The 25,771-nt window shown below is 36.3% G+C and overlaps 1 protein-coding gene across 5 annotated transcripts in view; it reads right to left on the minus strand.

Moving 5' to 3' along the window:
- Nucleotides 1–25,771, minus strand: part of Nbea (neurobeachin) — a 551,973-nt gene that overhangs the window by 297,362 nt on the left and 228,840 nt on the right. For all 5 annotated transcript variants that reach the window (XM_036189952.1, XM_036189948.1, XM_036189950.1 and 2 more), the window contains one exon: nt 24,068–24,195. In XM_036189952.1, the coding sequence (XP_036045845.1) occupies nt 24,068–24,195 (128 nt within the window). The remainder of the gene's footprint in view (nt 1–24,067; nt 24,196–25,771) is intronic.

Raw genomic sequence — 25,771 nt, forward strand, 5'->3', positions numbered from 1 at the left:
ATACACAGTAACAATGACTAAAATTGTAAAAATTACCTGTCTAATAAACCATCCTACATCCAATTCAAATATAGTTATAATTCAGAGTAAGATTTTAGAGTCAAATTATACTATATACCAGTGACCCAATAATCATTCATCAAGTTTGTACATGGCATAAAATACTAGAAGATTATCAAATAAAAGTAAACAGTACCTTCTGTTCTTTCTAATTCATCTTAGAACAAGAAATATTTCTCTTTTCAACTGTATGTAGATGAAGTACACTTATCAGAAAGGCAGAATCTGTGGTTTTCAAGAACTAAAGACACCTGGTGATTTTAATAATATCTAGACCAGTATTATTAAATAGTTACCATGTGCCAGGGCACAAAAGAAACAGGTATGTTCTACTCCCTAAAGAAGCCTCAATTCTAGTGGGAGACCTAGAAAAACACACTGACCAGTTTTCAGTGAAGGCAGCAAGTCCTATCTCAGTAGAATTTCAGGACATTGGTTCAACGATGTAAATAAATAGTATTTTAATTAATTCCTTGACAGAAAAGAAAACAGTGGCACTAACAGGAATCAATAGGAAATAAGAAACTTGAACTAATGGGTGGTCATTAATTTGTAGGGAGAGTGATAAGGGGATTATTCTAAGACCAGCAGTCAAAAATGTTTTAATTTGTTAAATAGGATGTTTAATAATAAAAGTATTTTCCAAGAGAGCACCTAGCCTCAAGCATTCTCTCCACTACAAAAAAGTATGTAAAAAGACAAAATATCATTGTTAGAAATAACTTTCCAATTAGATGCTTTGCTGTTTGGCTGTTTAAATTCCTCTGTAAGCTTTTTAAATAAATAGTTTTAAAGTTAAAATAATTACATATTTAATGAGAAAACTACCGATAGATGGACTTAGTAGGATTACAACAACCACAGGAAGTAGAGAGAACGTTTTAGGGAGGATGATGGCATGCACATGCACCATGAAGCACGAGTCCTGTTTCCACATGGAGAAGAGCAGGAACAATCTAACAGTTAAGCCGGCACCAAATAGAAACTGTGGCTTTTAAGAAACTATTCCCTAAACCTCCTGAGTGATTCATTTTATATATAATTGTGAATTACCTTAGCCACATAGCAAGCAAAACTGGATTAAGAGAACCAACTCTACAGGAGTTGATGATGTGCACAGAGCAAACAATGAAATCAGGAGAAGAAACCAGAGAAGCCTCAGGGGAGCATCCCATAGCTTTAACTCAGCAACTAACCTGAACATCAGTAAAATACAACAAAAAGATCCTTGCTAATCAAGTTCTTACTATGCGTGGAAAAAAAAATAGTACAATCATGGTTTGCATTATCTTGTTAGTAAAAAAAAAAAAAAAAAAAATCAAAGATGCAATCATGACCTTATAATCTTCAGTCCAAATAGGAAGCTTATTACAGCACAACAATGTCTGAGGACACAAGTGAGACAGTTCATCTACAGGGAAGTATCAGATCAGCATCTGGTATAGCAAATGCTTACAGGGTACAATAGACACTCTGCAAACGCGAAGGTTTCTGGAGCGTGGATTTCTGCAGAAGAAGAAACAAAAAGCTAGAGTGGGGATGGCTGAAATAATGGAGGATTCTTCTTTCCAGTTTATAAGGGTTTGGCTAATAACAAAAGCTTCCAATTCCTAAGACTCTGCCACTAGGAACTCAGAGACAGAGAAAAGAAGTAAGGTATTCATAAAGAGGGCAATTTGTAAAAAAAAACTCAATGCAGTGAATTATGAACACCAGATATATCAATACACATGCAAAATATTTGAAGATTCTGGGAACTTTCAATAAAAATCATAGCACATTGTATTTGTATGGCATTTCAAATACTTTTACCTCTATATTTCTCAACTTAGTCCATAATCTAGCAGCTATGGTCTACAGTCTACTGAATTTAATTGCATCTGATCCTGCCATGGTCAACTAACCAATCTTTTTTGATAAACAGGACTTAACTACAAACAAATCTCAAAAAACAAAAACAAAAACAAAAAACAAAAAACAAAAACAAAAACAAAAAAAACATATTCTAAGTAACTTAAAAGTTGGAAAATATTTTTATATAGTAAAACTGTCAACTTTCTGTGCATATTATGGACAATAGAAATATAAAGGGGCAGGGGTAGAAGTCCTGGCAAATGTTCATTTCTTACCAATTTTTCTCAGGCTTCTTTAGTAAGGATTAGTCCTTAATGGTTTGTTTTTCTTGTTCTCCAGAGTCTCCCTAAGTTGTGGCAACCCTACCTAATTAGGAAGTATCTGTATGTGGAAAACTGTATTTTGACACTTGAGAAAGACTGACGGGAGACTAATAATGGTCAAAGCTGACTTGCCCTGGGTCTGACCTCAAAGCATGAAACTAGAGAGAAAGGGAGGCATGTCTGACAGTCCAGGAAAAAAATCTATATGTGAAAGTCTGTATAGAGTTGAAGTGTTATTTAAAACTCAATTTGGGTAGATCTCACTCACATTCAGAAAGTTACTGGTAAATAGTAGATAGTTCTTACATTTTCTTTGAGATCTTTCACTATTAGAGCCTGCCCTGAGCACTAAGAGCTGTGCAAATATATTAGCATCATTAAAAATTTAAACTTGGATCTGTTTTTTTACTAATGCTAGAAAGTTCATGTTTATTGGCACTTCTTTTGAGAACTGTCTGATCATTTGTGTCAGTACCATGCTGTTTGTGTTAAAGAAAATTTGTGTTTCTTCTGACTTGAAATGTGAAAGACTTCAGAGTGAATTCATCTGGACCTGGAGTATATTATATTGGGGAGATTTCTACTACTGCTTCTTCCTTGCTTGTTACAGATGGAACTGTTTTAATGATCTTATTAACTTAATTTTGTTAAGTGATATGCATGTAAGAGTTCATTCATTTATCTTATACTCTACAATTTAATGGAATATAAAATTTTGAGGTATGTCCTAATAATTGTCTGATTTCATTAGAATCTGTCATAATGGCTCCCTTTTCATCTCGGATTTAATTAGTGTGAATCTTTTCTCTCTTTATTTTAGTTATTTTTCATAAGGATTTGCTGGTATTATTTTTTTCTTGAAAGAACTATTTTTGGAAAAAACTTAGAGTCTTATACTTTTTATTAATTTAATTCTTAATTTTTTGAGAATTTTATAGACAATTATTATATCATTTCCACTATGCATTCTTTCTCCCCACTTCCAAACCTCCCTGTGTACCCTTCAACCTCTTTCAAATTATTGGCCTCTTCTTCAATTATTATTGCTTTACACCACACACACACATCAGTAGAATCTGTGGAGTCCCTGTAGTGTTGCTCATATGTATATGTGTTTAGAGTTGACCACTTGAGATTGAATAACCTCAATATCAGGATGCTCATTCCTGGAAAAGATGGGAATTCCCTTTTTAGCAGCAATTAACTGTCAGTCACTTCATCTAGCAGTGGAGTCCTGTGAGTTTTCCTCCATCTGCAATGGTATGTCAACACATTGACGTTCTTATCATGCAGGTCTTGTTTAAGTGATGGTATTTTTTTGAGTTTTCATGGGCTAAGCTTTCCTGACATTTATAGAGGACACGCTTTCCTAGAGATGTCCTTGTCTTCAGTCTCTTGTAACATTTCCATTCTTTCTTTTGTGATACTTCTCAGTCTTAGCGATAGAGGGTACATTGCAGAGGTATTTATTGGGTTTGAGCATCTACAGTCTGTAGGCCTCTGCATTTTGATTATTACTGCTGGATTTGTGTAATAATCTCCATCTTCTGCAAAAAGAAAGCTTCTTAGACGAGGGGTGAGAGTTACACTTATCTGTGGATATAAGAGTAAGTATTTAGACTGTAGTTGGGAATTATACTAGTTTAGGTAGCAGCAGTAACCTTCTTCATTGGGTTCATGACCTCATCAGTCATAAGTAGTTAGCTAGGCTTATAGTTACAGGTAACAATTCTCTCTGAGTGATCAGAACCTTGAGTCCAATTAGACAGCTATTGATTATCTCCAAGATATGGTACTAGTACAAAAAAATAGACATTTAGATCAATGGAACAAAATAGAAAACCCAAGCATAAACTCACATAGGTACAGTTATCTGATTTTGGCATAGATGCTAAAATCACACACTGGGGGAAAGACACCATTTTCAACAAATGCTTCTGGGTAAACAAGGTCCAAATGAAGAAAAATGACATTAGATCTGTATCTATCATGGTGCACAAAAATGAACTCCAAATGAATCACAGACATCAATATGAAATCTAAAGTGCTAAAACTGCTAGAAGAAATGTACTGGCAATACCTTAAAAAATTATAGGTGTAGGAAATGACTTTCTGAATAGGACTTTATGTTCTCAGGAATTAAAAGCAAAAATTAACATCCAAGACTATGTTAAACTACAAGGCTTCTGTACAGTAAAGGAAACAATCAACTGGATAAAGAGGAAGCCAACAGAGTGAGACATAATCTTTGCCAGGGATGTATCTCATAGAGGATCAATATCCAGAATATACAAAGAACTCAAAAAATAAAAAAAGAATAAAAACAACAACAAAACCCCAAATAACTCAATTGTAAAAAAAAAAAAAAAAATGGCTATGGCTCTGAATAAAGTGTTTTCAAAAGAAGAAATAAAAATGGCTAAGAAATAAATATCTTTAAAGGTATTAAACATTCTTACCAAATAAAGAAATTCAAATTAAAACTAGTTTGAGATTTCAAACCCAGGTTAGAATGGCTAACAACAAGAAAATAATTATAACTTTGGTGGACTGTAAGCTGGTGAAGTCATTATGAAGATCTGTGAGGAGAATTCTCAAAAAAAGCTAAAAAGTAGATCTACCATATGGCCCACCTATAGTATTCCTTGGGTTATATCCAAAGAACTTGACATTCCATTCACCAATACTTGCTCAGTCATGTTCATTGCTGCTTTATTCACAATAGCTAGGGAATGGAAACAACTTAAATGTCCTTCAAATAAAGAAGAGATAATGAAAATGTGGTACACATACACAATTGAATACTATTCAGATGTGAAGAATTTGTTTCCTTGACTCTTTTTACTCTCACTTTCTCCCAACTTCATCAGCTTCTGCCTTAATCTTAATTATTGCTTTCTGTATACTAATTTGGGGTTTGGCTTTGTCTTGTTTCCCCAAGGCCCTAACATGTATTATTAAGTTGTTTCTTGAGCTCTCATGCAGGCACTTAGAGCAACATGCTTCTATTCTATAACTGCATTCATTGTATCCTGTTGGAGTTGGCATGCTATGTTTTTTTTTTTTCATGTAATTACAGGATTTTTTTCATTATTCATTGACTTCTTTAGTGACCCACTCATCATAAAACAGTGTATTGCTTAATCTCCATGAGTCTGTTATGTTCTATAGTTTTCTCTTAATATTGGTTTTTAGTTGTATTCTACTATTCAATTATCCTGTTTGCTAAAATCTACTTTGTGTTTTACAATCTACTTTGGAAAAAGCTCCATAGGCTGCTGAGATAAATGTGTATTCTTCAGTGTTTGAATGGATATTTTAGTGGTGTCGGTTAAGTTTAATTGATTTATGATGCTATGTAATTCGGATGTTTCTCTGACATTTAAAGATAGACTGAGTTGTAAATTTGAGAGTGAGGTGCAGAAATGACCCACTGTGATTGTGTCAGGCTTCATCTGTATCATTACAACTAGTCTTATTTGTTGTATAAAATTGGGTTCACACATTTGGTATGTATATATTTAGAATCATAATGTCCTTTTCATGGTCTTCATATAGTTTCCTTAATTATTATGGAATGACCTTTTCTAACAAACAAACAAACAAACAAACAAACAAGCAAGCAAGCAAGCAAGCACAAGGCTCTTCTGACCGGTTTTAGTCTGAAGCTCTTCTGTTAGATAAAGAGCAGTGAGAACCACTGTTCCATAGGTATATTTTATTTGATACCTTTTCCCATTCTTTCACCTCTGAGGAACATCTGTCTTTTTAACATGCAATTCTTAGCAGCAACAAAGAGAAGTGCCCTAATTTTCAATCTGCTCATTTGCATCTTTTGATTTTGAGAATTGAATCCATTCATATTCAATTATCACTGATGAATACTAATTCCTGTCATTTTCTTGATTTTATACAGTTTGGGTTTATCCTACTAAGTTCTTGTTTAACTATTATTAAGACTAGTTCATTCTCCCTGGATATATTTGTCTTTCTCATTTGTGTGAAGGATTTCTGTCAGTATATTTTATAGAGATGGCTTAGTAGCAATGAATTCCTTTAGCTTGTTTTTACTATGGAAAGTTTTTTTCTTTTAATCATGATGGGTAACTTTGCTGATACAATAGTAATGGGTTACTAGTTATTCTTTCAGAACTTGAAATACATTATTTTGGGCCTTTCTGGCTTTTAAATTTCTTGGGAAATCTGCTTATTCTTATGCACCTGCCTTTATATGCAGCTTGGTATTTCTCTTTTACTGTCTTCAATACATTTTCTTTGTTCTGTGTATTTAGTAATTTTATTATAACATGATAAGGGTGCTCTTTTTGGTGTTTCTAATGTTCTAAATGCCTGCTATATCTGGATTTATATTTCTTTCTCCAATTGTAGGAAAATTTCTGCTTGGATTTTGGAGAAAATATACATTGAGACCCTCTCCCCATGTTTTTTAGATTTGGTCTTGTAGATCTTGATAGTATTGTTAAAATTGCTCTATTAACTGATCTTTTTCTTTGTTTAAATGTTTCAATCCCTCTACTCTGTCTTCGAGCCAGATAGTCTATCCTTTCCTTGATCCACTACATTTGTGAAACTTTCCACGTAAATGTTATTTTAATACACCGCTTTTCATTCCAAGTATTTCCCTTCTTTATTGAAGAAGTCATTGAAGACTTACTTCATATATTGTATTGACTTTCTTATTTTATTCAGTATTTTGTTTGTGTTTTTAGATTCAGTAAAAATTAAAATTTGATCACCCCATAAACGCCAACCATTTTATTAAGTGAAGGGTAACTGACAGCAGTTTGTATATTAATATATTAGTTATTTTGAGTCTGAATGGAAATGAAAAGAACACTCATGGTAAGACTAGTGATTAATATCAGAAAAAAAGGAGATGGAAACACAGAAAAGTGGGAATAGTAGTAGCTAAGGAGGCTGGAGTGAGACAGTCTTCAGAAAAGGTTGACTAGAAAAGGGAGAAGGATATATACAGGAATCAAATGAGGTATGCCATTCATGTTCAGGAGAAGTTGGGGGTGCAGAGATCACAAATTTGACCAGCCTATGTATTTTGAAAGAAGAAAATGAAAACAGAAAAAGTGGGAAAAAGAGAAAGAAAAGAGAGACAGAGATAGAAAGTATAGGGTAGAGAGTCAGAAAACATTATAACCTGTTTGTCACCTGGCTTCAGAATGTCCCAACTCTGGACTTTCCTTTTGGAGATCTGGTTACAGATGTGGTCTGTTTAGGAGGTTTGTTCACAGGTTGAATCTCAGATGCTGGTCACACCTCTAGAGAGTCTTTCAGGCTCCTGGCTGCTAGTGCTGGCCCAACTACTGTGCAGCCCTCGCTTGTCTGATGAGCAGCTTGCAATGAGTGTTCAAGTTCCCATGCAGATTTTGAGTTGTATCCATGTCTCCTTCCCTGAATACAGAAGACCTTTCCCAGAATCTGGCAGAGTAATGCTGAAGTTGAATGAGTATCTAGTCTCCATGTCCTGGCTGAGTTTGTTATGTAGTAAACTCAACTGAGGTCTTTCTGAAATGGAGTGTCATAGTAAGGTTAAACCTGCTACTTTTCCAACTATGCCTGCTAAGAATGGTGAAATCCCACTTTGTGTAGCTAGTCAGTTACAAGTTGGCTACCTTAATCTTAGAGCCACATCCAATCATGTCCCTGCACTACTGGGGTCTGAGTCATCAGGCCTCTATGTCTCTGGGTCTCAAGCTAAGAGTCTCACTTTACTAGGAAATTTTTATAGCCACATACACCAAAATGCCCATGACTACTTCCCTAAGAGATTTTAGCCAGGTGATGGTGGTGCACACCTTTGATCCCAGCACCTGGGAGACAGAGGCAGGTAGATCTCTGTGAAATTAAGGCCAGCATGATCTACAGAGCAAGTTCCAAAACAGCCTGGGATATACAGAAAGACTGTCTCAAAAAACCAAAGCGATTTTACATGCTCACACATTTTATTCTTATGAATGATCTGCCCCTTTCAAGATTATTACTTTTGCCCACGTTTTCTAGTGTTTTTAATCTATATTTAATTTACTTTTAATAATATTGTTTTCATTTTACCAGACTTAAGCTTTTTAAAATTTTGTTTCATTGTGGTTTAACAGGTTGCTCAAGCTCCCCTCACCTTTTGAATGTATTTAGTTCTATAAATTTCCCTTCTAAACCTGCTCTTTGCAGTACCCAGTGACTTTTCATATGTTGCAATCTCCATTTCCTGTCCTTTCAAGCAAAATTTAAAATTTGCTCTGAAATGTCGTTTATTGATATGCTGGCTGTCAGGTGTACTTGATGAGTTTCAGTGTCTGTGAAATTCCTTTTAGTTTGTTTTACACATTGCAGTCATAAGTGATCATCTTCTGAGCCTTCCTAGTTTTGTTAGGCCTTGTTTTCTGTCCTAAATGTCATCTAGCCTGGACTATGGGCTGTGTAAAACAATATATATTCTGCACCTCCTACATGAATGTGTTGTTGTTCTCCCCTCTGCAACCGTGTGTGTGTGTGTGTGTGTGTGTGTGTGTGTGTGTGTGTGTGCAAGAGAGGGAGAGGGAGGGGAGGGTGATGATGTCCATTTGTTCCAAAATGTAGCATATGCACTAATATCTTCTTACTTACTTTCTGTCTGAAAACATGATGTGTCTATTAAAGTGGTATGTCATAGTCCTCTGCTATTATTGGCCAATGAATTCAACTGAATTTTACAACTGATTTTTATATTTCTACATAAAAACTGAGATTTTTGTGAATAATGAATTGCAGGCAATGAATTGTGGGCTAATTTGGATAGTACTGATACTGTAACAACAATAATTCTTTCAGTCATTTTGAGTGTTATTTAGATTTTCATTTCTTCCAACCATGACTTTTGGTTTTCATTATACAAGTCTCTTTTATATTGTGAAACTTAACATGTATAGTAATGTATGTGATGTCATCATAATCAGGGCATAGAATAGTGTCCCCTGCCCAGGAATTTCACACAGTGAGATCTTTTCCTCCTCGATAGCCCCCGGGGATCACTAATATGGTGATATTTTATTTGTACTGAAATGTGATTTTATTTGTATGTTAATAAATAAAGTTGTCTGGGGGTCAGAGCTAATAGCAAGCCATAGCAGAAGCTGGGCATAGTGGTACACACTTTTTTGTTTGTTTGTTTGTTTTTTGTTTTGTTTTTCGAGACAGGGTTTCTCTGTGTAGCTTTGCGCTTTTCCTGGAACTCACTTGGTAGCCCAGGCTGGCCTCGAACTCACAGATCCGCCACCACAAGCTTCTGCTATGGCTTGCTATTAGCTCTGATCCCCAGACAACTTTATTTATTAACATAAAATCACGTTTCAGTACAAGTAAAATATCACCATACACTAATCTATTTTCTATCACTGAACCCCCCCCCCTTTTTTTGGAGAATATAAAATACATAAATAAATAGAATTGCTTTTTTGTGATTACATCCTTTCAAATTCATCCAAATAGGGTTAAAGGACACTCTCATTTTTTCTAGCTATTGTCACAATCATAACTGATCTGAACATTCACTTACATGACATTACATGAGGAGAAATTTTCATTTCCCTTGAGAAATACCTAAGAATGAGGTTACTGGTTTATACAACAAGTGTTTGATCAACTCTGAGAACCTAAATAATTTCCTAGGGGATCATTTTTCATCCTCAAAGCCACCATGAAAGCCATGTATGACTCTTGCCAGCGCCATACTTTCTCCAGTTCTTGCTATCGTACATGTTTTATTTTATCAATTTCCACGTGTTTGTAGTGGTGAGTGACTGTTACACATAACTACTTGATAATGATGCTAAGCTTTCCAGGTGCTTCTGGGCCTCCACCATCATTGGCCAAATGTTGTTTCCAAGTCACTTTTAAATGAGTTGGTGCCTGCTTTTCACCAGTGAATTATTTTGCAATATCCTCTTTAACATGGGCTTTGAATTTTTTTTTTATGATGTTCTATGGTGTTCTAGTGTTAGTCTTGGTCCTGCTGGTGGTTGGTTGATTTTCATAAATCTTAGGATTTATAGCTCTCATGATATTAGCTATTATTCTATTGTCCCCCTTTCCTCCTTTACCCCCTTCTCTCCCATTTCCTTAGGCAAACATAGTATAAAATATATAATATTCTTTCTTTTTTTGAAGCAGGTTCTCAAGCAAGCCTGGAACTTACTACATAAGTGAGGATGCTATTGATTTTCTGTCCTGGTACTCTTTCTCTTGCAATTCTGGTTCCTGTACACTAGCTCCCATGTTCCTTTGGCTATGTTCTCTTAACTTAGTCATTTGTTTTCATCTGCTACATTTGGAAAAGAGACAGTTGGTTATCTTTAAGAGAAATTATATGTTTCTATTTAGGGTAAAAGCTGTCATACACATCATATTAATTCACACTTCAGATTTTATTTTCAAGCTCTCAGGTTTTTATCTTTCCAGTTACTGTAAATTGTCTTGTTCTTTCTATACTGTCTCACAATTTCTCTCCCTTTTCTTTTAAAGATTCCTTTCTGTCTTTTCTAACAAAATCCCTGCACAAAATGTGCTAAATTTTACTGCTACTTCATCTCATATATAACAATTTTGTTTGGATGAAAGCATTGTGAATACTACACTGGTCAATGCTTGCATTTTGCTATATTCTTTGATACATGTTGGGCTGTGTTTACACAATTAAATTGTGGGTGAAACGACTTAATCTGATGCAGTCCATTACTGAAGGTTGGTTTTGTTTGTTTTGGAGTGAATCTAGATTAGAATGGATCTAGAGTGAGCTCTGCTATAGAAGTAATTGTAACTATGCTGGTATTGCTATGCTTCTGGGCTGATGTCCCTAGTGAGCAGTGACAACTGAATGCTGGCTTGGCAGAGATAGAACATTTCCCAACTATGTAAGATAGAAACTGTCCAATAAAGGCATATAGGTGATTTACCGAGCTTTGTGGATATTGTACCTATGTATTCACAGCTTCAAAGATTCAAAGTGCACACAGCTTTCCAAAGCTAGTTCAAAGAGTAGCTCCCTTGCTTACAGACCTTGCTTACAGCTTCCTCAATTCTAATCACCATCTCAACTCAGCAAGGTTACTAAGAATTACCTGAGAACATCTTCCCTATACGGCAATCTAGAATATCCTTCCAGAAAAAGTGTCAAGGAAATCACAGAGCCCATTCAATTATGCCTAGCCCCCTTCCCTCCGCCATAGCTTACAGTAATCTGAGGGCCATCATTCAATGTGTAAAACATTTCGATTCACACATTGTGTCAAGTATTCTCCTGGTAACAAGAGGAAGGTAAGTTCCTCTGTTATTGCATCATGAGAGAAAGGAAACTCAGGGAGAATCATTTCATATTTCTTTCAATAGCAAACATGCATAGTAGTTCAACCCTGCCATCCCTGCACTCAAGAATCAGAGACTGAAAGATGGAGAGTTCTCCAAAATCTAAAACACAAAAGCTAAACAGAAAAGCTCATGATGTTGCTGTCTCTGATGCCCTATTCCAATCAACATTGGTTTTGATTACTGCAACACTGCAGTGTTTAAACCACTAAACTTCAACCATCCAACTTTTTCTATTTTTTACACTATTTTGATGCCCTTGAGATTCCATATCAATTTTATACTAGACTATGTTTTTGTTTTTTACAGAAGCCATCATTGTGTTTTTTGACAAGAACTGTCATAGTACGGGCAAATATTACACAAAGACCACCTGGGTAGTACTGGCATCTTAATATCAACTCTACAATCCATGACCACTCGAAATGTCTTTAATTTTGACGATTTTTAAAAGTCTGCATTAATACAAAACTTGCCATATTGGTTACGTTTAGGTCTAAGCAGTCATTCTTCTAAATGCTATTATAACTGCAACTATGTTTGGTTTCTTTTGCAGGCCGCTCAATGCTAATGCATAAAAGATGGATGATCTCTGGAAATGTTAATTTTTTTGTTCTGCAAGTTGGCTAAACCCATTCATTACTCCTAAGTGGTACCCTACACAAGTATCCTATGAGACAGAGACAGGTTTTATTTTTTCCTGTCCAATGTAGTGTAAATCTTTATCTTGCACAGACACCTTGATGAACTCTCCATAGTATATCAAACAGAGTCTGGTCATTCTAATACACTAGAATGCATAGAGAAAGCATTCAGCATTACCCTATTGCTTAGGAATGTAGCTCTGGGCGTTTTATGAGGCTTTAAATATGTTGAGATAGTTTCTTTGTTATCTAACTTTCCTCTGAGTATTTTTATAATGAAAGAGTATCAAAATTAATCAAAGACTTTTCCTTATCAATTGAGGGGGATATTAAACACTGAAGTGATCGATTTTTATGTGCAGAATATAATGCTCCCTCCTGATCTTTCATGTCTAATTTAAGAAACATTTCTTGTGTTTGAAGGGCAAACATTTTCAGTGTCTAAAACATCTGAAGTTGTGTTTCTTTGATTTCCTGCTAGTGTCATGTGTACATAATAATGAGAGGATCTAATTACCCTTCTGTTTCCTAAGATGCTTCTACTGCATTATCTGTCACTATTACATACTGTGACCATATGCTAAAGGGGTGCTACTAAAATATTTATTGTGATTCGGGGATCTATGCTTCAATTAAAACATGAGTTTCAGTTTTATAATCAACTTGGTTATTTTCACTTCCTATTCACCACAAAATTTAAAATACAGATGGTGTCATGTTATTCCATGACAATAATTTTAGATGTTTAAATGAAAACTTTCTAAAATGGGCAGTTTACCATTGACTGAAATAATTTCTTGATGAGTTTCCCTTCCAGAAAGTTGATCTACTTCACCATTAATTAGGTTCTAAATGTTACTGAAAGCTTATTTTATACCTTACACCACAGAGGACATCAAAAATACTTCACTGTGAGATGAGGGTAGAGTTCAGTGGCAGAGTGGGCCTCAAACAATTCACAGCACCAGAAAGATCATTTTAATTGTAAAATTTCATGCAACTTCATCAAAATAGGATAATATTGCATGCATGAAGGAAATGATTTTGTAAACATTGCATAGCTAAAGAAGCTGATTTTTGTCAAGTATCCTAAAGATACCCTTGTGTGTTGTCTTAAAACCCTCTCTATATAAACCACTATCCTTTTATGATAATCATCTTCCATTTCTTTATAGTTTCACAACCTTAATTATATAGTTATACATATAAATAGCTTAGTTTTACTAATTATTTTTGATATCTCTTTTCATTGCAAACTACAGACTCCACTTTTTTTTCCCCACATATGGTTCATTTTGAGAAAACTGGGTCATTTAGACCACAGAAATTCCAGCAGCATAAATTTTGGTGATTGAACTCCCATGGTATAATTCAGCATTTGGGTTATGCAGGCATTCATGTTTTTCATTTGCTCAGTTGTATAAGGTTTGAGACAGTATTTTGCCCATCTGACTGTGAACTTGTTTTTCTTTGTGAAGGTGAAAGTATTGTTAAGATCTACTAATACTTTTGAGAATGTCAAGTATTATTCTAAGACTCCATCACTCTATCATTACAAGATGTATTTCATTAAGAGAAAGCTAACCTCACCTGATGCAATCTTTTGTTACCAAAGATTGACAAAGTATTGGATGTTTAAGAGAAATCTAATCCCACCTGATTCAATCTTTTGTTACCAAAGATTGACAAAATATTGGATGTTTCTCTTTGTCAGTTTTCAGTTAAGGACTTAGTTATACTCTTCCCTACAATCCTCTCTAAACACATTTATATCTGAGTTTAAGATATATTTGGATTAAGATTTCTCAAATCATTATTTTCTGAAAATTCTTCAGGAAGAAAGAAAAGGAAGACTATTTCCTGATTTCTTGCATATTAACTATTTGTAGTTGCTATAGATAAGGCCTAGTTTTTACTTTTCTCCTGAAGGAAAAACATGCTGTTTAAAAGTATCACGGCGTTTGGCCATCCGATCACCAGGCTATATCAGTTCGGACTTTCTCTTGACCATTGGCAGTAGTCTACAGTGGAGGTATCATTGTGGATTTCTGGGGACCTCTCTAACACTCTGCTTCTTCCTATTCCCATGTGGTCTTCATTTATCATGGTCTGTTATTCCTTGTTCTCCCTTTCTGTTCTTTATCCAGCTGGGATCTCCTGCTCCCCTAAGCTCTCTTTCCCTCGAACCTTGCCCTTCATTACCCCCACTCATGTCCAGGTTGCTCATGTAGATCTCATCCATTTCTCTGTGTCTTTGTTAGGGTCCTGTTTTCTAGGTAGCCTTCCTGGAGTTGTGAGTAGCAGTCTAGTCATCTTTGTTTTACATCTAGTATCCTCCTATGAGTGAGTACATACCATGTTTGTCTTTCTGAGTCTGGGTTACCTCACTCAGGATGACTTTTTCTAGATCCATCCATTTGCCTGCAAACCTCATGATGTCATTGTTTTTCTCTGCTGAGTAGCACTCCATTGTGTATATGGACCACATTTTCTTTATCCATTCTTCTTCAGTTAAAAGGCATCTAGGCTGTTTACACGTTCTGGGTATTACAAACAATGCTGATATGAACATAGCTGAGCAAATGCTCTTGTGGTATGATTGAACATTCCTTGGGTATATGCCCAAGAGTGCTATAGCTGGGTCTTGGGGGAGATTGATTACCAATTTTCTAAGGAAGCACCATATTGATTTCCAAAATGGCTGTACAGGCTTGCCTTCCCACCAGCAGTGGAGGAGAGTTCCCCTTGCTCCACATCCTCTCCAGCATAAGCTGTCTTCAGTGTTTTTGATCTTAGCCACTCTGACAGGTGTAAGGTGGTATCTCAGAGTCGTTTTGATTTGCATTTCCTGGACAATTAGGGATGTTGAGCAATTCATTAAATGTCTTTCAGCCATTTGAGCTTCCTCTGTGGAGAATTCTCTGTTTAGTTCTATAGCTCATTTCTTAATTGGACTGTTGGGCATTTTGATGTCTAATTTCTTGAGTTCTTTATATATTCTGGATATCAGCCCTCTGTCAGATGTGGGGTTGGTGAAGACCTTTTCCCATTCTGTAGGCTGTCACTTTGTCTTGTTGACAGTGTCCTTTGCTCTACAAAAGCTTCTCAGTTTCAACAGGTCCCATTGATTGATTGTTTCTCTCAGTGTCTGTGCTACTCGTGTTATATTTAGGAAGTAATCTCCTATGCCAATGTGTTCAGGAGCACTTCCTACTTTCTCTTCTATCAGTTTCAGACTAACTCGATTTATGTTGAGGTCTTTGATCCATTTGGACTTAAGTTTTGTGCATGGTGAGAGATATGGATCTATTTGCAGCCTTCTACACATTGACATCCAGTTATGCCAGCACCATTTGTTGAAGATGCTTTCTTTTTTCCATTGTACATTTTTGGCTTCTTTGTCAAAAATATTATGTTCATAGGTGTGCAGATTAATGTCAGGGTCTTCAATTCGATTCCATTGGTCCACATGCAGTATGGATCTTCTTTGCCCATAGGTTTTATGCTCTGTCACCAGCCTTTGGCACTATAGGGAAGTGATGAAATCTTGAGTACTTGGTATCCAGTGACAGGAAGTTAGGACAACTGGGGGACATGTCTTTGGATAAGCATGGTACCATGGCCCTACCTATCTATCTTTATCTTAGCTTCCTCTCTTCCCCATGAGGTAAGAATCTCCTCTGCATGTAATTCTCACTGTTGTGTGCAGCCCTGCACAAAGGAAACAGGGCAAAATGACTGGAGAATAAAATACCTAAAACCATGAGCAACAAAACAGTAACAATATAAAAACAAAAACAAAAACTGTTTTTCTTTATAGGTTGTTTAAACATGGGTTGTCAGAGTAGCACAAAACCACTGTACATGTAGTTGTTTTTAAAAATGTGATAAACTAATTTCTTAGCTGACTGTATTTTACAGTTTATGTGGATTTTTCTCTTCATTACTTTTGTCTTTCAATTGCTCAGTGTAGATCCTAGTCATAGAAGTTTCTCCATAGTGTGGACCCCTATTCTGCAGGGAAAGTGTGGTTAATTTCTTACGGGGTCTCGATAACTCTACCTCTATCTGACCTTACCACAGCACCCTTGGACTCCTCTATTGTAGTGCACTGGTTCTTCTTTCTTTAACTGGTATTTTCAAGTTGACCTTTGTGGGTTTTCCTCTGAAGGTGTGCTGATTCAATTCCTCAAAGGCTCATTTGCCTCCTATGGCCTGCTCCAGGTACTACTGATCCACATCCTGTTCTGCAGCTGACTGGATGACTTCCAGGGCTCGATATGGGGCCAATGGAAACTTTTGTCAGCTAGTCATGTTTTAAATGTCCATTTGTTTTTATTTTTATAGCTATTACTTTCTCTCCTACAGGTCTTTTATTTATGATATTAAAAATATAATATGCTGCCAAATGCAATATATTTATATTTGTTGTTTCCATTATGGCATGATTTTAAAATGCTAATTAAAAAAACATTTTAGTGCTAAGGAGATAGCTCCATGGTTAATGTACTTGCCCTTAAAGCACAAGGGTTGGAGTTCTGATCTCCAGGACTCACAAAATTCTGGATGGGCATGGCAGTCCGACCTGAGTGCTAAAGAGACAGAGACAAGAGGTTGCTCAGAGCAAACTGGCTAGGGAGGCTAGACAGAGCGTGATTCTGAGTCTGAGTGGGAAGACTGCCTCAGTGGAGTCAGGTGGTAGAGCCATGGAGGATGTCCCAATGTCAACATCTCTAGCCCTCCATGTACATGCCTGTTCACATGTGTGTACCCACCACATGCAAAGCACATACACACACACACACATGCACAGCATACACACAAAGAAAAAAAATCACATTTTAATGCATCATTTTCTATAAGATAAAAATACAAACATGTGACCTCTCACTGTGACCACAGTACTGTGGGTGCCATGTACTTTGCTGACAAGGCTCATTCCTGTAACAATAGTCCAGTGACACCCTCTTTTGGAGGGGGTGGAAACTTCATGACACTGTCACATTTTAAACAATCCTACTCCTGGGAACTATACAAGACTTAAGCTGAGAATTTTAATAAAAACATATTGATGTCATTCAAATTAGACTTTCTACATTACTATATTTCTTTCAAAATATTTCAATTTATGTGCAGCTCTTTAAAAAAGGATAGTGTTGTGTATCCTACCCTTCTGCAGACTTAAGTTGATTTTAGTAGAAACAAAAAAACTACACCCAAAAGAAAAAAATCAGTTTTAGCTAAGCCATTCAGATTCTCGCATATCAAATGATGAAGACATTCTCATTTAAAGAGAACTTAGACTCGGGGCTGTGCTGGGCCCCATTTTGATAACTATGCCATAGAAACTACTTTGGTAAGAAGACACAGAGATACAGAAACTAGGTACTATGAGGTAGTTTTAAGTCAAAAGGAATGGTCTTCATTACTGACTCTCCTGTCTTATTTCTAGGCCACCTAAAGTCAGACTACATTCCTTCCCGTCCTTGGAAACTAAAGGGGGTCTTATCTAAATCCTCATAGCCAGAGTTTGCCTGGTATATGTCTTTGCAAGTTATCAAGTGGACATAAACAATGCTTAAAAAGTCTAAACAGTGGTTTCTCAAGGTTACTCTGTACCACGGTAGGACAAGGCACTGAAATGAACACTGAAAAGATACACACACGTACCTTTCAAACATTTCTTCCTCTTTTCCTTTCTTCCTCTCTACCCTTCTCTCTTTTTCCCTTCTTCTTTCTCTATATCCCCCTTTCTCTCCCTCCCCAACCTTTGGGTGATATACTGGTTCTGTATTACTTATAAAGCTTCCAAAATAAAAATGGCCAAAATGTATTCCACATTCTGACAATCAGCATTTGATTCACAAAGGAGCCTATATCTTTAAATCTAAATACTAAACTAGTTCTCTCTTTCTCTCTCTCCTTCAAAATTTTATTGATTTATGCATCAATCATTTACTTACTACATATATATGTATTTATGAGTGGATGTGTTTATGTATGTATGCTGGCATACATATAAGCAAGTGTGTGTGTGTGTGTGTGTGTGTGTGTGTGTGTGTGAGTCTGAGGATAATGTAGAAGTCTTCCTTGTTTATTCTCTACCTTATTCACAGGAAACATTTTACTGTTTTAATAACAGCTACTGCTAAGCTAACAATTAACAATGATGTGGATATTAAAAGCATATGCTAACTAAAGTTTTCATTTTAAAACTGGATCTTCTAAGGTCTTTCATTGACTTGTAGGTGTTCAGGTGCAGGTGGATTTGGCAAATGGCCCTCACTATAGGGTAGGCCATGGGGGAAGCACAAATGAGAGTGTTTTCACAGAATGAAGTCATATAAAGGATTAAAAGAGTCCTCAAGGACTTGAGCTTATGCTGTCCTTGAGGTGCTAGAACAGTTCTGCAGACTTAAGGGAGTTGAAGCCCCATAACAGAGGATGAACATTAAGTGAGGGACATTATTCACTGAGGCAGTCTCTCAACTGAGTACAGAGCTCACCCATATGGCTAGTCTAGCCAGCCAGGTTGCTCCTGAAATTCCCTGCCTCTGCCTCCCCAGCACTGCATTCACAAGCAGGCAGACACACCCATTTTGCATTTATACAAGGTCTGGGGACACAAATTTTGTTCCTCATGCATGTGTGGGAGCACTGAGCTAACTCCTTAGACCCTTGGATCTTTGAGAAAAGCGTTCTGGTTTTATTGGCATGCAGTTTCCATTGCTGCAGCAAGCCTAATACTTTTGATCATTTGTTATTTTTCTGTCATCTTTGCTGTGGGTTTTGACACTTAGATCTATATTTACTCTAAGGGACTCTTCTAGTAGTTCATAAAGAATTTGAACATTTTTAAAAGAAGCTAAGTAAGATGTGAATAACTACAGACTTGTCCACCAAAGGAAAAATAAAAATAGCATTAATACTTGCTCTGGAATCACATAGTAAGTTTAACAAAACATGTTGAATAACATTGATATGAAAATGAATGGTATTGTTTTAGCTTACACATAAAGAACAGAGACAACTGAAAGTAGCAGTGATTGATTGCTCAAGAGAAAAATTGAGCAACTACATGTATAGAAAGAAAACTAAACATAAAACACCCAACCAAGATACAATTCAAATATATTTTATTATATAGACACTGAAACTGATTTTCTTTTCTTAAAACATGAAACTTGCTTCAGTTACATAAATTCAAGGTTTGCTTCTGTCAGACATACATATATGATAAAGTATGTATTATACATATACGATACAATAAAAAGTCACAAGATTTATTCATGGTAAGCAATATTTTAAACAGAAATAATAAATGGCTAAGGAGATGAAGCATTGATTGTGTAATTTCCTGGATTCTTCAAATTAGTCTGACAGTTTTCCTTCTCAAGAGAGAGGAAATGTCACATTAGAGGGAGGGAAATGGAAAGATGGAAGTGTGAGAAAGAGTGTGGAGGCTGGAGATGAGCTCAGCACTACAGCACTCACCTGGAAGACCTAGGATCCTGGGTTTGATGCCCCAAATGAAAAACAAGCGAGAACAGGAAACAACATGCACTTCTATAGGGTAGAGTAGAAAACAATCTAGAATGAAGTAGAAAACTCATGGGTATGGACAGTAGATCAACACTGGGAATTCTTATCAAGGAACACAAAATACTACCTCTACCAAAAATCATCAGTAGTGAAAACAGTGTCCTTTCAAGTACAAAGGGGAAATACTGGATATTAATTATGTGATAAAACTTAAGTGAGAAAATGGCAAGAAAAGTATGAAGATACTTTTATTTATAAATGAAAACAATCCTATTAGTAGAATAAAATGTCCCACAGAAGCACTGAAGAGAGTGCATTAAAGTTTCTTATAGACCCTGTCACAGGAGTCAAAGGATGAGTACAACTTTGTGGAAAGGACAGGAGGAGGACTCCACATAAAATGAAGAGAACTTCATGTAAAAGGAAAAGAGGCCTATAGAAAAGGAAGAGATTCATATATATATATATATATAAAACAACTCTACATAAAACAAAGAAGTCAATTCGATATATGATGTATGACTTGCTTACCAACTGTCTACAGCAAGAGGAAGGAGAATAGATGAATCTGGAAAGCAACAACCAAATTCTGGCAGATATGAACTTCATTCTGTTAAATGAGCAGTAATTCCTATATACATGGGTTGGATGGGCCATTTGCAGTGTCATAGATTAAGGTTATCAACATTTCATTTTCCCAAGTAATGACATTTAAAAAACAAAATTCACAGCTTGAAGATCTACCATTCGCTATCATTCTGTTATAAAGAAATGCCATTTTACATTAGCAAGGAAGGACATGATCATTATATATAATTTTGACTACAGAAAAACTACAAGATAAAACTATATTGAGCCAGAGGGAAAACAATGAATGTCTAATTTCTAACTTGTGGCAGTATTTCAGCTCTAGAATACTCACTTGTAAGTCCATATTACATCGCTGTAATCAATAGGGGCTTACTATTCACAGTGCTTCAATTCAATTTAGGATGTTTGAGGGATACTTAAGAGTTCTCCCAGCCATTTCTCTTGCCTTTCACCTACTGATGAAAATGGTATAAGAAAAAGTCCAGATGTCTGGCCATGGAAAATTCTGGAAAGACTGCTATGCGAGGGAATGTTTTTGTCCAAAATATAGTATTTAAATTATTATCTGGGAATAATTCTTTAGAACCTCAAATAGTCAAATATGTTCACTTAAGACCCTGTAATGTGAGCCTTTTTAAAATAAAATCACAGATTCATTTTAATAATGATAAACAGTTTCAAAAGGATTGGAGAAGGGGAAAGATCCTAGAAACCATACCAGGGCTCAGTGCTTTATCTCACAGAACATACACTGGATGGTATGTTAGGCAGCTGTCCCAGTACATAGATGATTAGGAAGAAATTTGAGTTCTCACATATCTTCTTTATATGTATTTGTTAGTCTGATGCTGCTCCTTCAGCTGATCAAACTTATCCCCAATTTTAGTGATTGGCAATAGTCAACTTAGAGGCATACTACGCAGCAGTTTTTTTCTGAAGATACACTGTGTGACATGTTCAGGACCTATCTTTAGGGAGTTCATTGCACCAATATACCCACAAACCTTGTGACCTGTGATCTACAATGGAGTCTTGCCTGAAACATATGCAAGGGCAATGGTCTCACAAGGCTGTGGGGGTAACCAACCAATATCTGACTTTACTTCAGGCCCACTCCATGAGATGGAACCAATATCTGAGCTTTATAACATTTACTCCCCTAATTTTACTGATGTTCTGGCTCTTTGATAACTTATGTAAAATGTGTGGCTACATTTTAATAACAACATAAAGCCCATCACATAGCATTATTATATTACTAACTTTATTCCTTTACTTTATCTTCAATTAGCATTTATAATTTCTAAAAACTTTGAACAAAGGGTACACATGAAAACAGAAAAAAACTCATTATTTTGCAAGGTGTGAGAAAACATTTACATTAGTTTTCAATTAATATTTATTGAAATTTTAAAATAAAATTACCATGTTACAAAAAATATGAAAGCATAATTACCAGCTTTCTTGCTCCTCAGGAAAATATGCTCAACAAAACCAAAAGAATTAAGGAAGCAAGAAAGAATCCACCGATAAACATTAGAATCTACATGTATAACATCTCCACTTTTAGCTACTATAGCATCATTCCCACCATCTTAGGTTTGCAAACAGCTTGATAAAGTATTTGCAGTACTCTTTGGAGAACGAGGCTGCAAATTAGCATTTTCAAAAATAATCATTTCTTACCAAATTACTGTAGAAGGAAAAAAATTTAAAGAACAATCAGGTACTTCTTCAAAAGTTTACACTGAGTGACATTAGTAGCAAAACAATTGAGTAATGACATAAGAAAATCCATCTGAGAGGAAAGGTGATTAAAGTTTTGAAAGTGTGTTTGAGGTATCAATGAGGTGCCTGGTCAGAGATACCTAATATCTAATGGGGTACCTGGCTCAAAGTCTGTCTAGAATTCATAAGACAGTGCTGGGCTGCCATGGTAAGTAAACAGAAGCAAGAGACACTTACTTCAAAGCTGTATGAAGACGAGAAGAGACTCTAAGAGCAGACAGGAGTAAGCCCAGGGACGAGCCTGCTTCTGACCCCACTAGAAAGGTATGCGGTCATCCAGTCTTTGGCCCCACTGTACTCTATGTTGTTTGTATATGCTCTAAATTATAGGTCTTTCCCTGTAGACTGTAAGCTCCTTGAGGGAAGCATCTGGTCCTTCCATCACAGTACTCAGGACAGGTGCATCAGTGCATCCATGGGACACATACTGTTCAATAGATCACACACATCTGAAACAATGTACTTAGACAAACTCAACCTGAGTTCAAGGTGAAGTTTTCAAGGTTCTAAGAGCATGAACATCATTAAAGTGCCCTTTATGTTAGTGAGATGCTCAGAGTTCTGATCCCTGCAACATTTCTTACTTCACTTTGTGGGTGGAAGTAATGACAGAAAGAGTGACTTTCCCATGCTTCTCACAACTGTGACAGCTTACCAGTCACTCCAGGTGAAGATAAAGATGTTTCAGCTCCCTCTGGCTACTTTCTATTCCACACTGCTTCAGCCAAAAGACACTGTTGTTTTTCTGTTCTCCTAAGCTACCACCTTGTTTGGAAACTTTAAATGCATTATGCAATTTAATTCTCATCCAAATACTCCATCTTAAGTAACTCAGCAATTCCCAAAGGCCATAAGCAGTAGAAATAGAAGCCCAAGGGCTGACATTGACTATCACCATTTTGCCTCATAGACACACTGTGCAGAAGCAGAGCAACAATGTCAGAACAAACAGAAAAATGCCCCTGCTTCTCCAGTAAGCTGGAAGTGGAAACCACAAGCACTAAATCCAAAGGCCACTAAGGTGTAAAGAACCCCTTTTACACGGGGCGGTGATGGCACACACCTTTAATCCCAGCACTGGGGAGGCAGAGCCAGGTGGATCTCTGTGAGTTCAGGGCCAGCCTGGGCTACCAAGTGAGTTCCAGGAAAGGTGCAAAGCTACACAGAGAAACCCTGTCTCAAAACAACAACAACAAAAACAAACAAACAAACAAATAAAAAAAACAAACAAACCAAAAAATCCTTTTATTTGCAGGGCCATCTTGATACTGATCTTCCCTTTCTGAAGTTCAGTAAGTCATAAACTGAAATGCTTAAATGAAATAAAGCTTTGTTTAGCTGTAATTTTCAAAGCTCCCTGCCTACTACAGGTCTACAAATTAAATCTTCACCATTCACTACTTGACTTGAACTGCTGTTGAGGAGGAGACAACAGCTTCATCAAATGCCCATCAGTATTTCTCAATGTTTTTACTGACTTCCTGGTTACAGCTTCTTACATTAAAAACATCATACGGATAAGAAAAGTCTGTTGAAGAATCATGACTCTCAGAACAGCAGGGAATGTTAAGAGACCAATGCTTAATAAAGGCTGTCCCAGTGGAAGGATGTACAGTGTCACTAGTAAGACTGAGATTGAAGAGCCACTACTGTCCATTCTAAGACCTTTCAAAGTTCCTCATTTGGAATTCTGTCATTGGCATCGACTTTGCACAGTGGCACTTTAAAATGAGTAAAGAGAAAGCATACACACAAAGTCTCATGAGAATCTGCAGCTATGGTATCTTTAAATTCTTTTGGCAATATATATCTTTTTCAATGCACAAGCTATGCCATGATTAATAGGTACATTTCATGAAAGTAAAATATGTAGAATATATAGAGAAATCATACCTTCTATCAATAGCTCTTGTCCATGACTGCCCAGAAGTGTACGAGATAGGAATGGGGCAAAGTCTACAAAAATTTCACGAAGAAGAGGAGCAACTTTTTCTAAAGCTCTTTCAAGTTTTGCAGTGATGCTGTTGAAATTAAGACATAAAGACTAGTAAATATAGTTCAATATAAATGCCAAATAAACTTTAGTTCTAAATTAAAATATTTACAAGTCACAGTAAAAGTCCAGTCTGAGCCCATGGAAAACTGAAGCTTCATATGGAAATCTGGGAGGGACACAGTGTTGCAGAGTCTGATGTCTACTCTGTAGACTGAAGCTGAATGAGAATAACTACATTGGGAAAAGAGCCTGAGTCCTGCACCCAAAGGGGCCAAAGACACTGCCCAGATCTAGGAATGTCAGGAAAAAAATGAGTTCTATATCTCCACACATCATCAGCAACAATGGCTTTCAGGCCTACTGTGTGTTCACTATAGCAGTTACAAAGAATTTAAACTCCTGTTCACTCCTGTAAAGCTGGACAACTAAAGAGGTAAGTGGAAGTCAGCTGAAGTGGTAAGTGCTTTGTCAGAGTAAAATAATATTTGTATTGCTCAGGATTACATTTTTAAGTAGTTGCCTTGCAGGTATATGTTATAAGTAAAAGAAAAAATGGGGGAGAAAAAATTTTTATATAGGCAGGTTAATATTTTGGCCATAGATTTACAACTCACAGAAGTGGTGAGAAAGACTGCTTAAATGGGAATACTGGCTCTGCTACAGAATAAGCCATGTGATATTATGAACATCAGCTTTGCCTGCTTGAAGAACGATGATCCTAACACTTGCCTAGTGGAGATTAATCATCTAAGCCTCCAAATCTGAGCACAAAACCATCCAGTACACAGTGAAATGTCAGTAATGTTAATCTTGTGATATTTTGAATAAAACCCACTCATATGTATTATTGTGAAATATGACTCTGATACATTGAACAACAACAACAAAATCAACATAAGGTTAGATGAGTTCATTGCTCACACAGAAGATATGGAGTAAGGCGTTAACAGTGATGCATCTATTTCAAACCGGCCCTGTAGCTGTGGGGTAAGACAGAATCCTGGCAAAGCCTGCTGACAAAGACTGCCCAGCCACCCATTTCTGATTGAACATATAGAGCTGTAATATGAGAGTGTATATGCAAGTCTCGGGTGATGCTGATCTAATCAGGTACCACTCTGACACTAACTGCTCTGAAGAGAAACTGATGCTAAGGAATGTTAACACAAAAGCTAGAGTTAAGACTACCTAAAGGCTCAGAATTCTCACCATCACAACTTTTGACTTTTTATAACTGTAAATAGAGCTTTTTTCATCTCCTATTTCACCCAATCCTTTTAATCAGCAGAATCATGTCCATAGCTTCCAGATAAAGTAACTCCATCTACTATGAAAGCATAAGTAGGGATTACAACTATAGAAATGAAGTAGATCCAGATAATTATTATTTTCTAAAGCTGATTTCTGAAAGAAGCACTGATATTTATTTATGAGTGAGTGAGCACACAGAAATATGAAAACTCAAGATTCTGGAGGTTTATATCCATCATCAAATCATACTGCTAATTTCTTCACTATATAACACATAACATTCTAAGTGGAAAAGTATTTGTATTCCTTTCTACATTGAAGAAACTGACGACAGGTTACTGTTGATGTTG

The sequence above is a fragment of the Onychomys torridus genome, chromosome 6, assembly GCF_903995425.1.
Source record: "Onychomys torridus chromosome 6, mOncTor1.1, whole genome shotgun sequence".
NCBI lineage: Eukaryota > Metazoa > Chordata > Mammalia > Rodentia > Cricetidae > Onychomys > Onychomys torridus.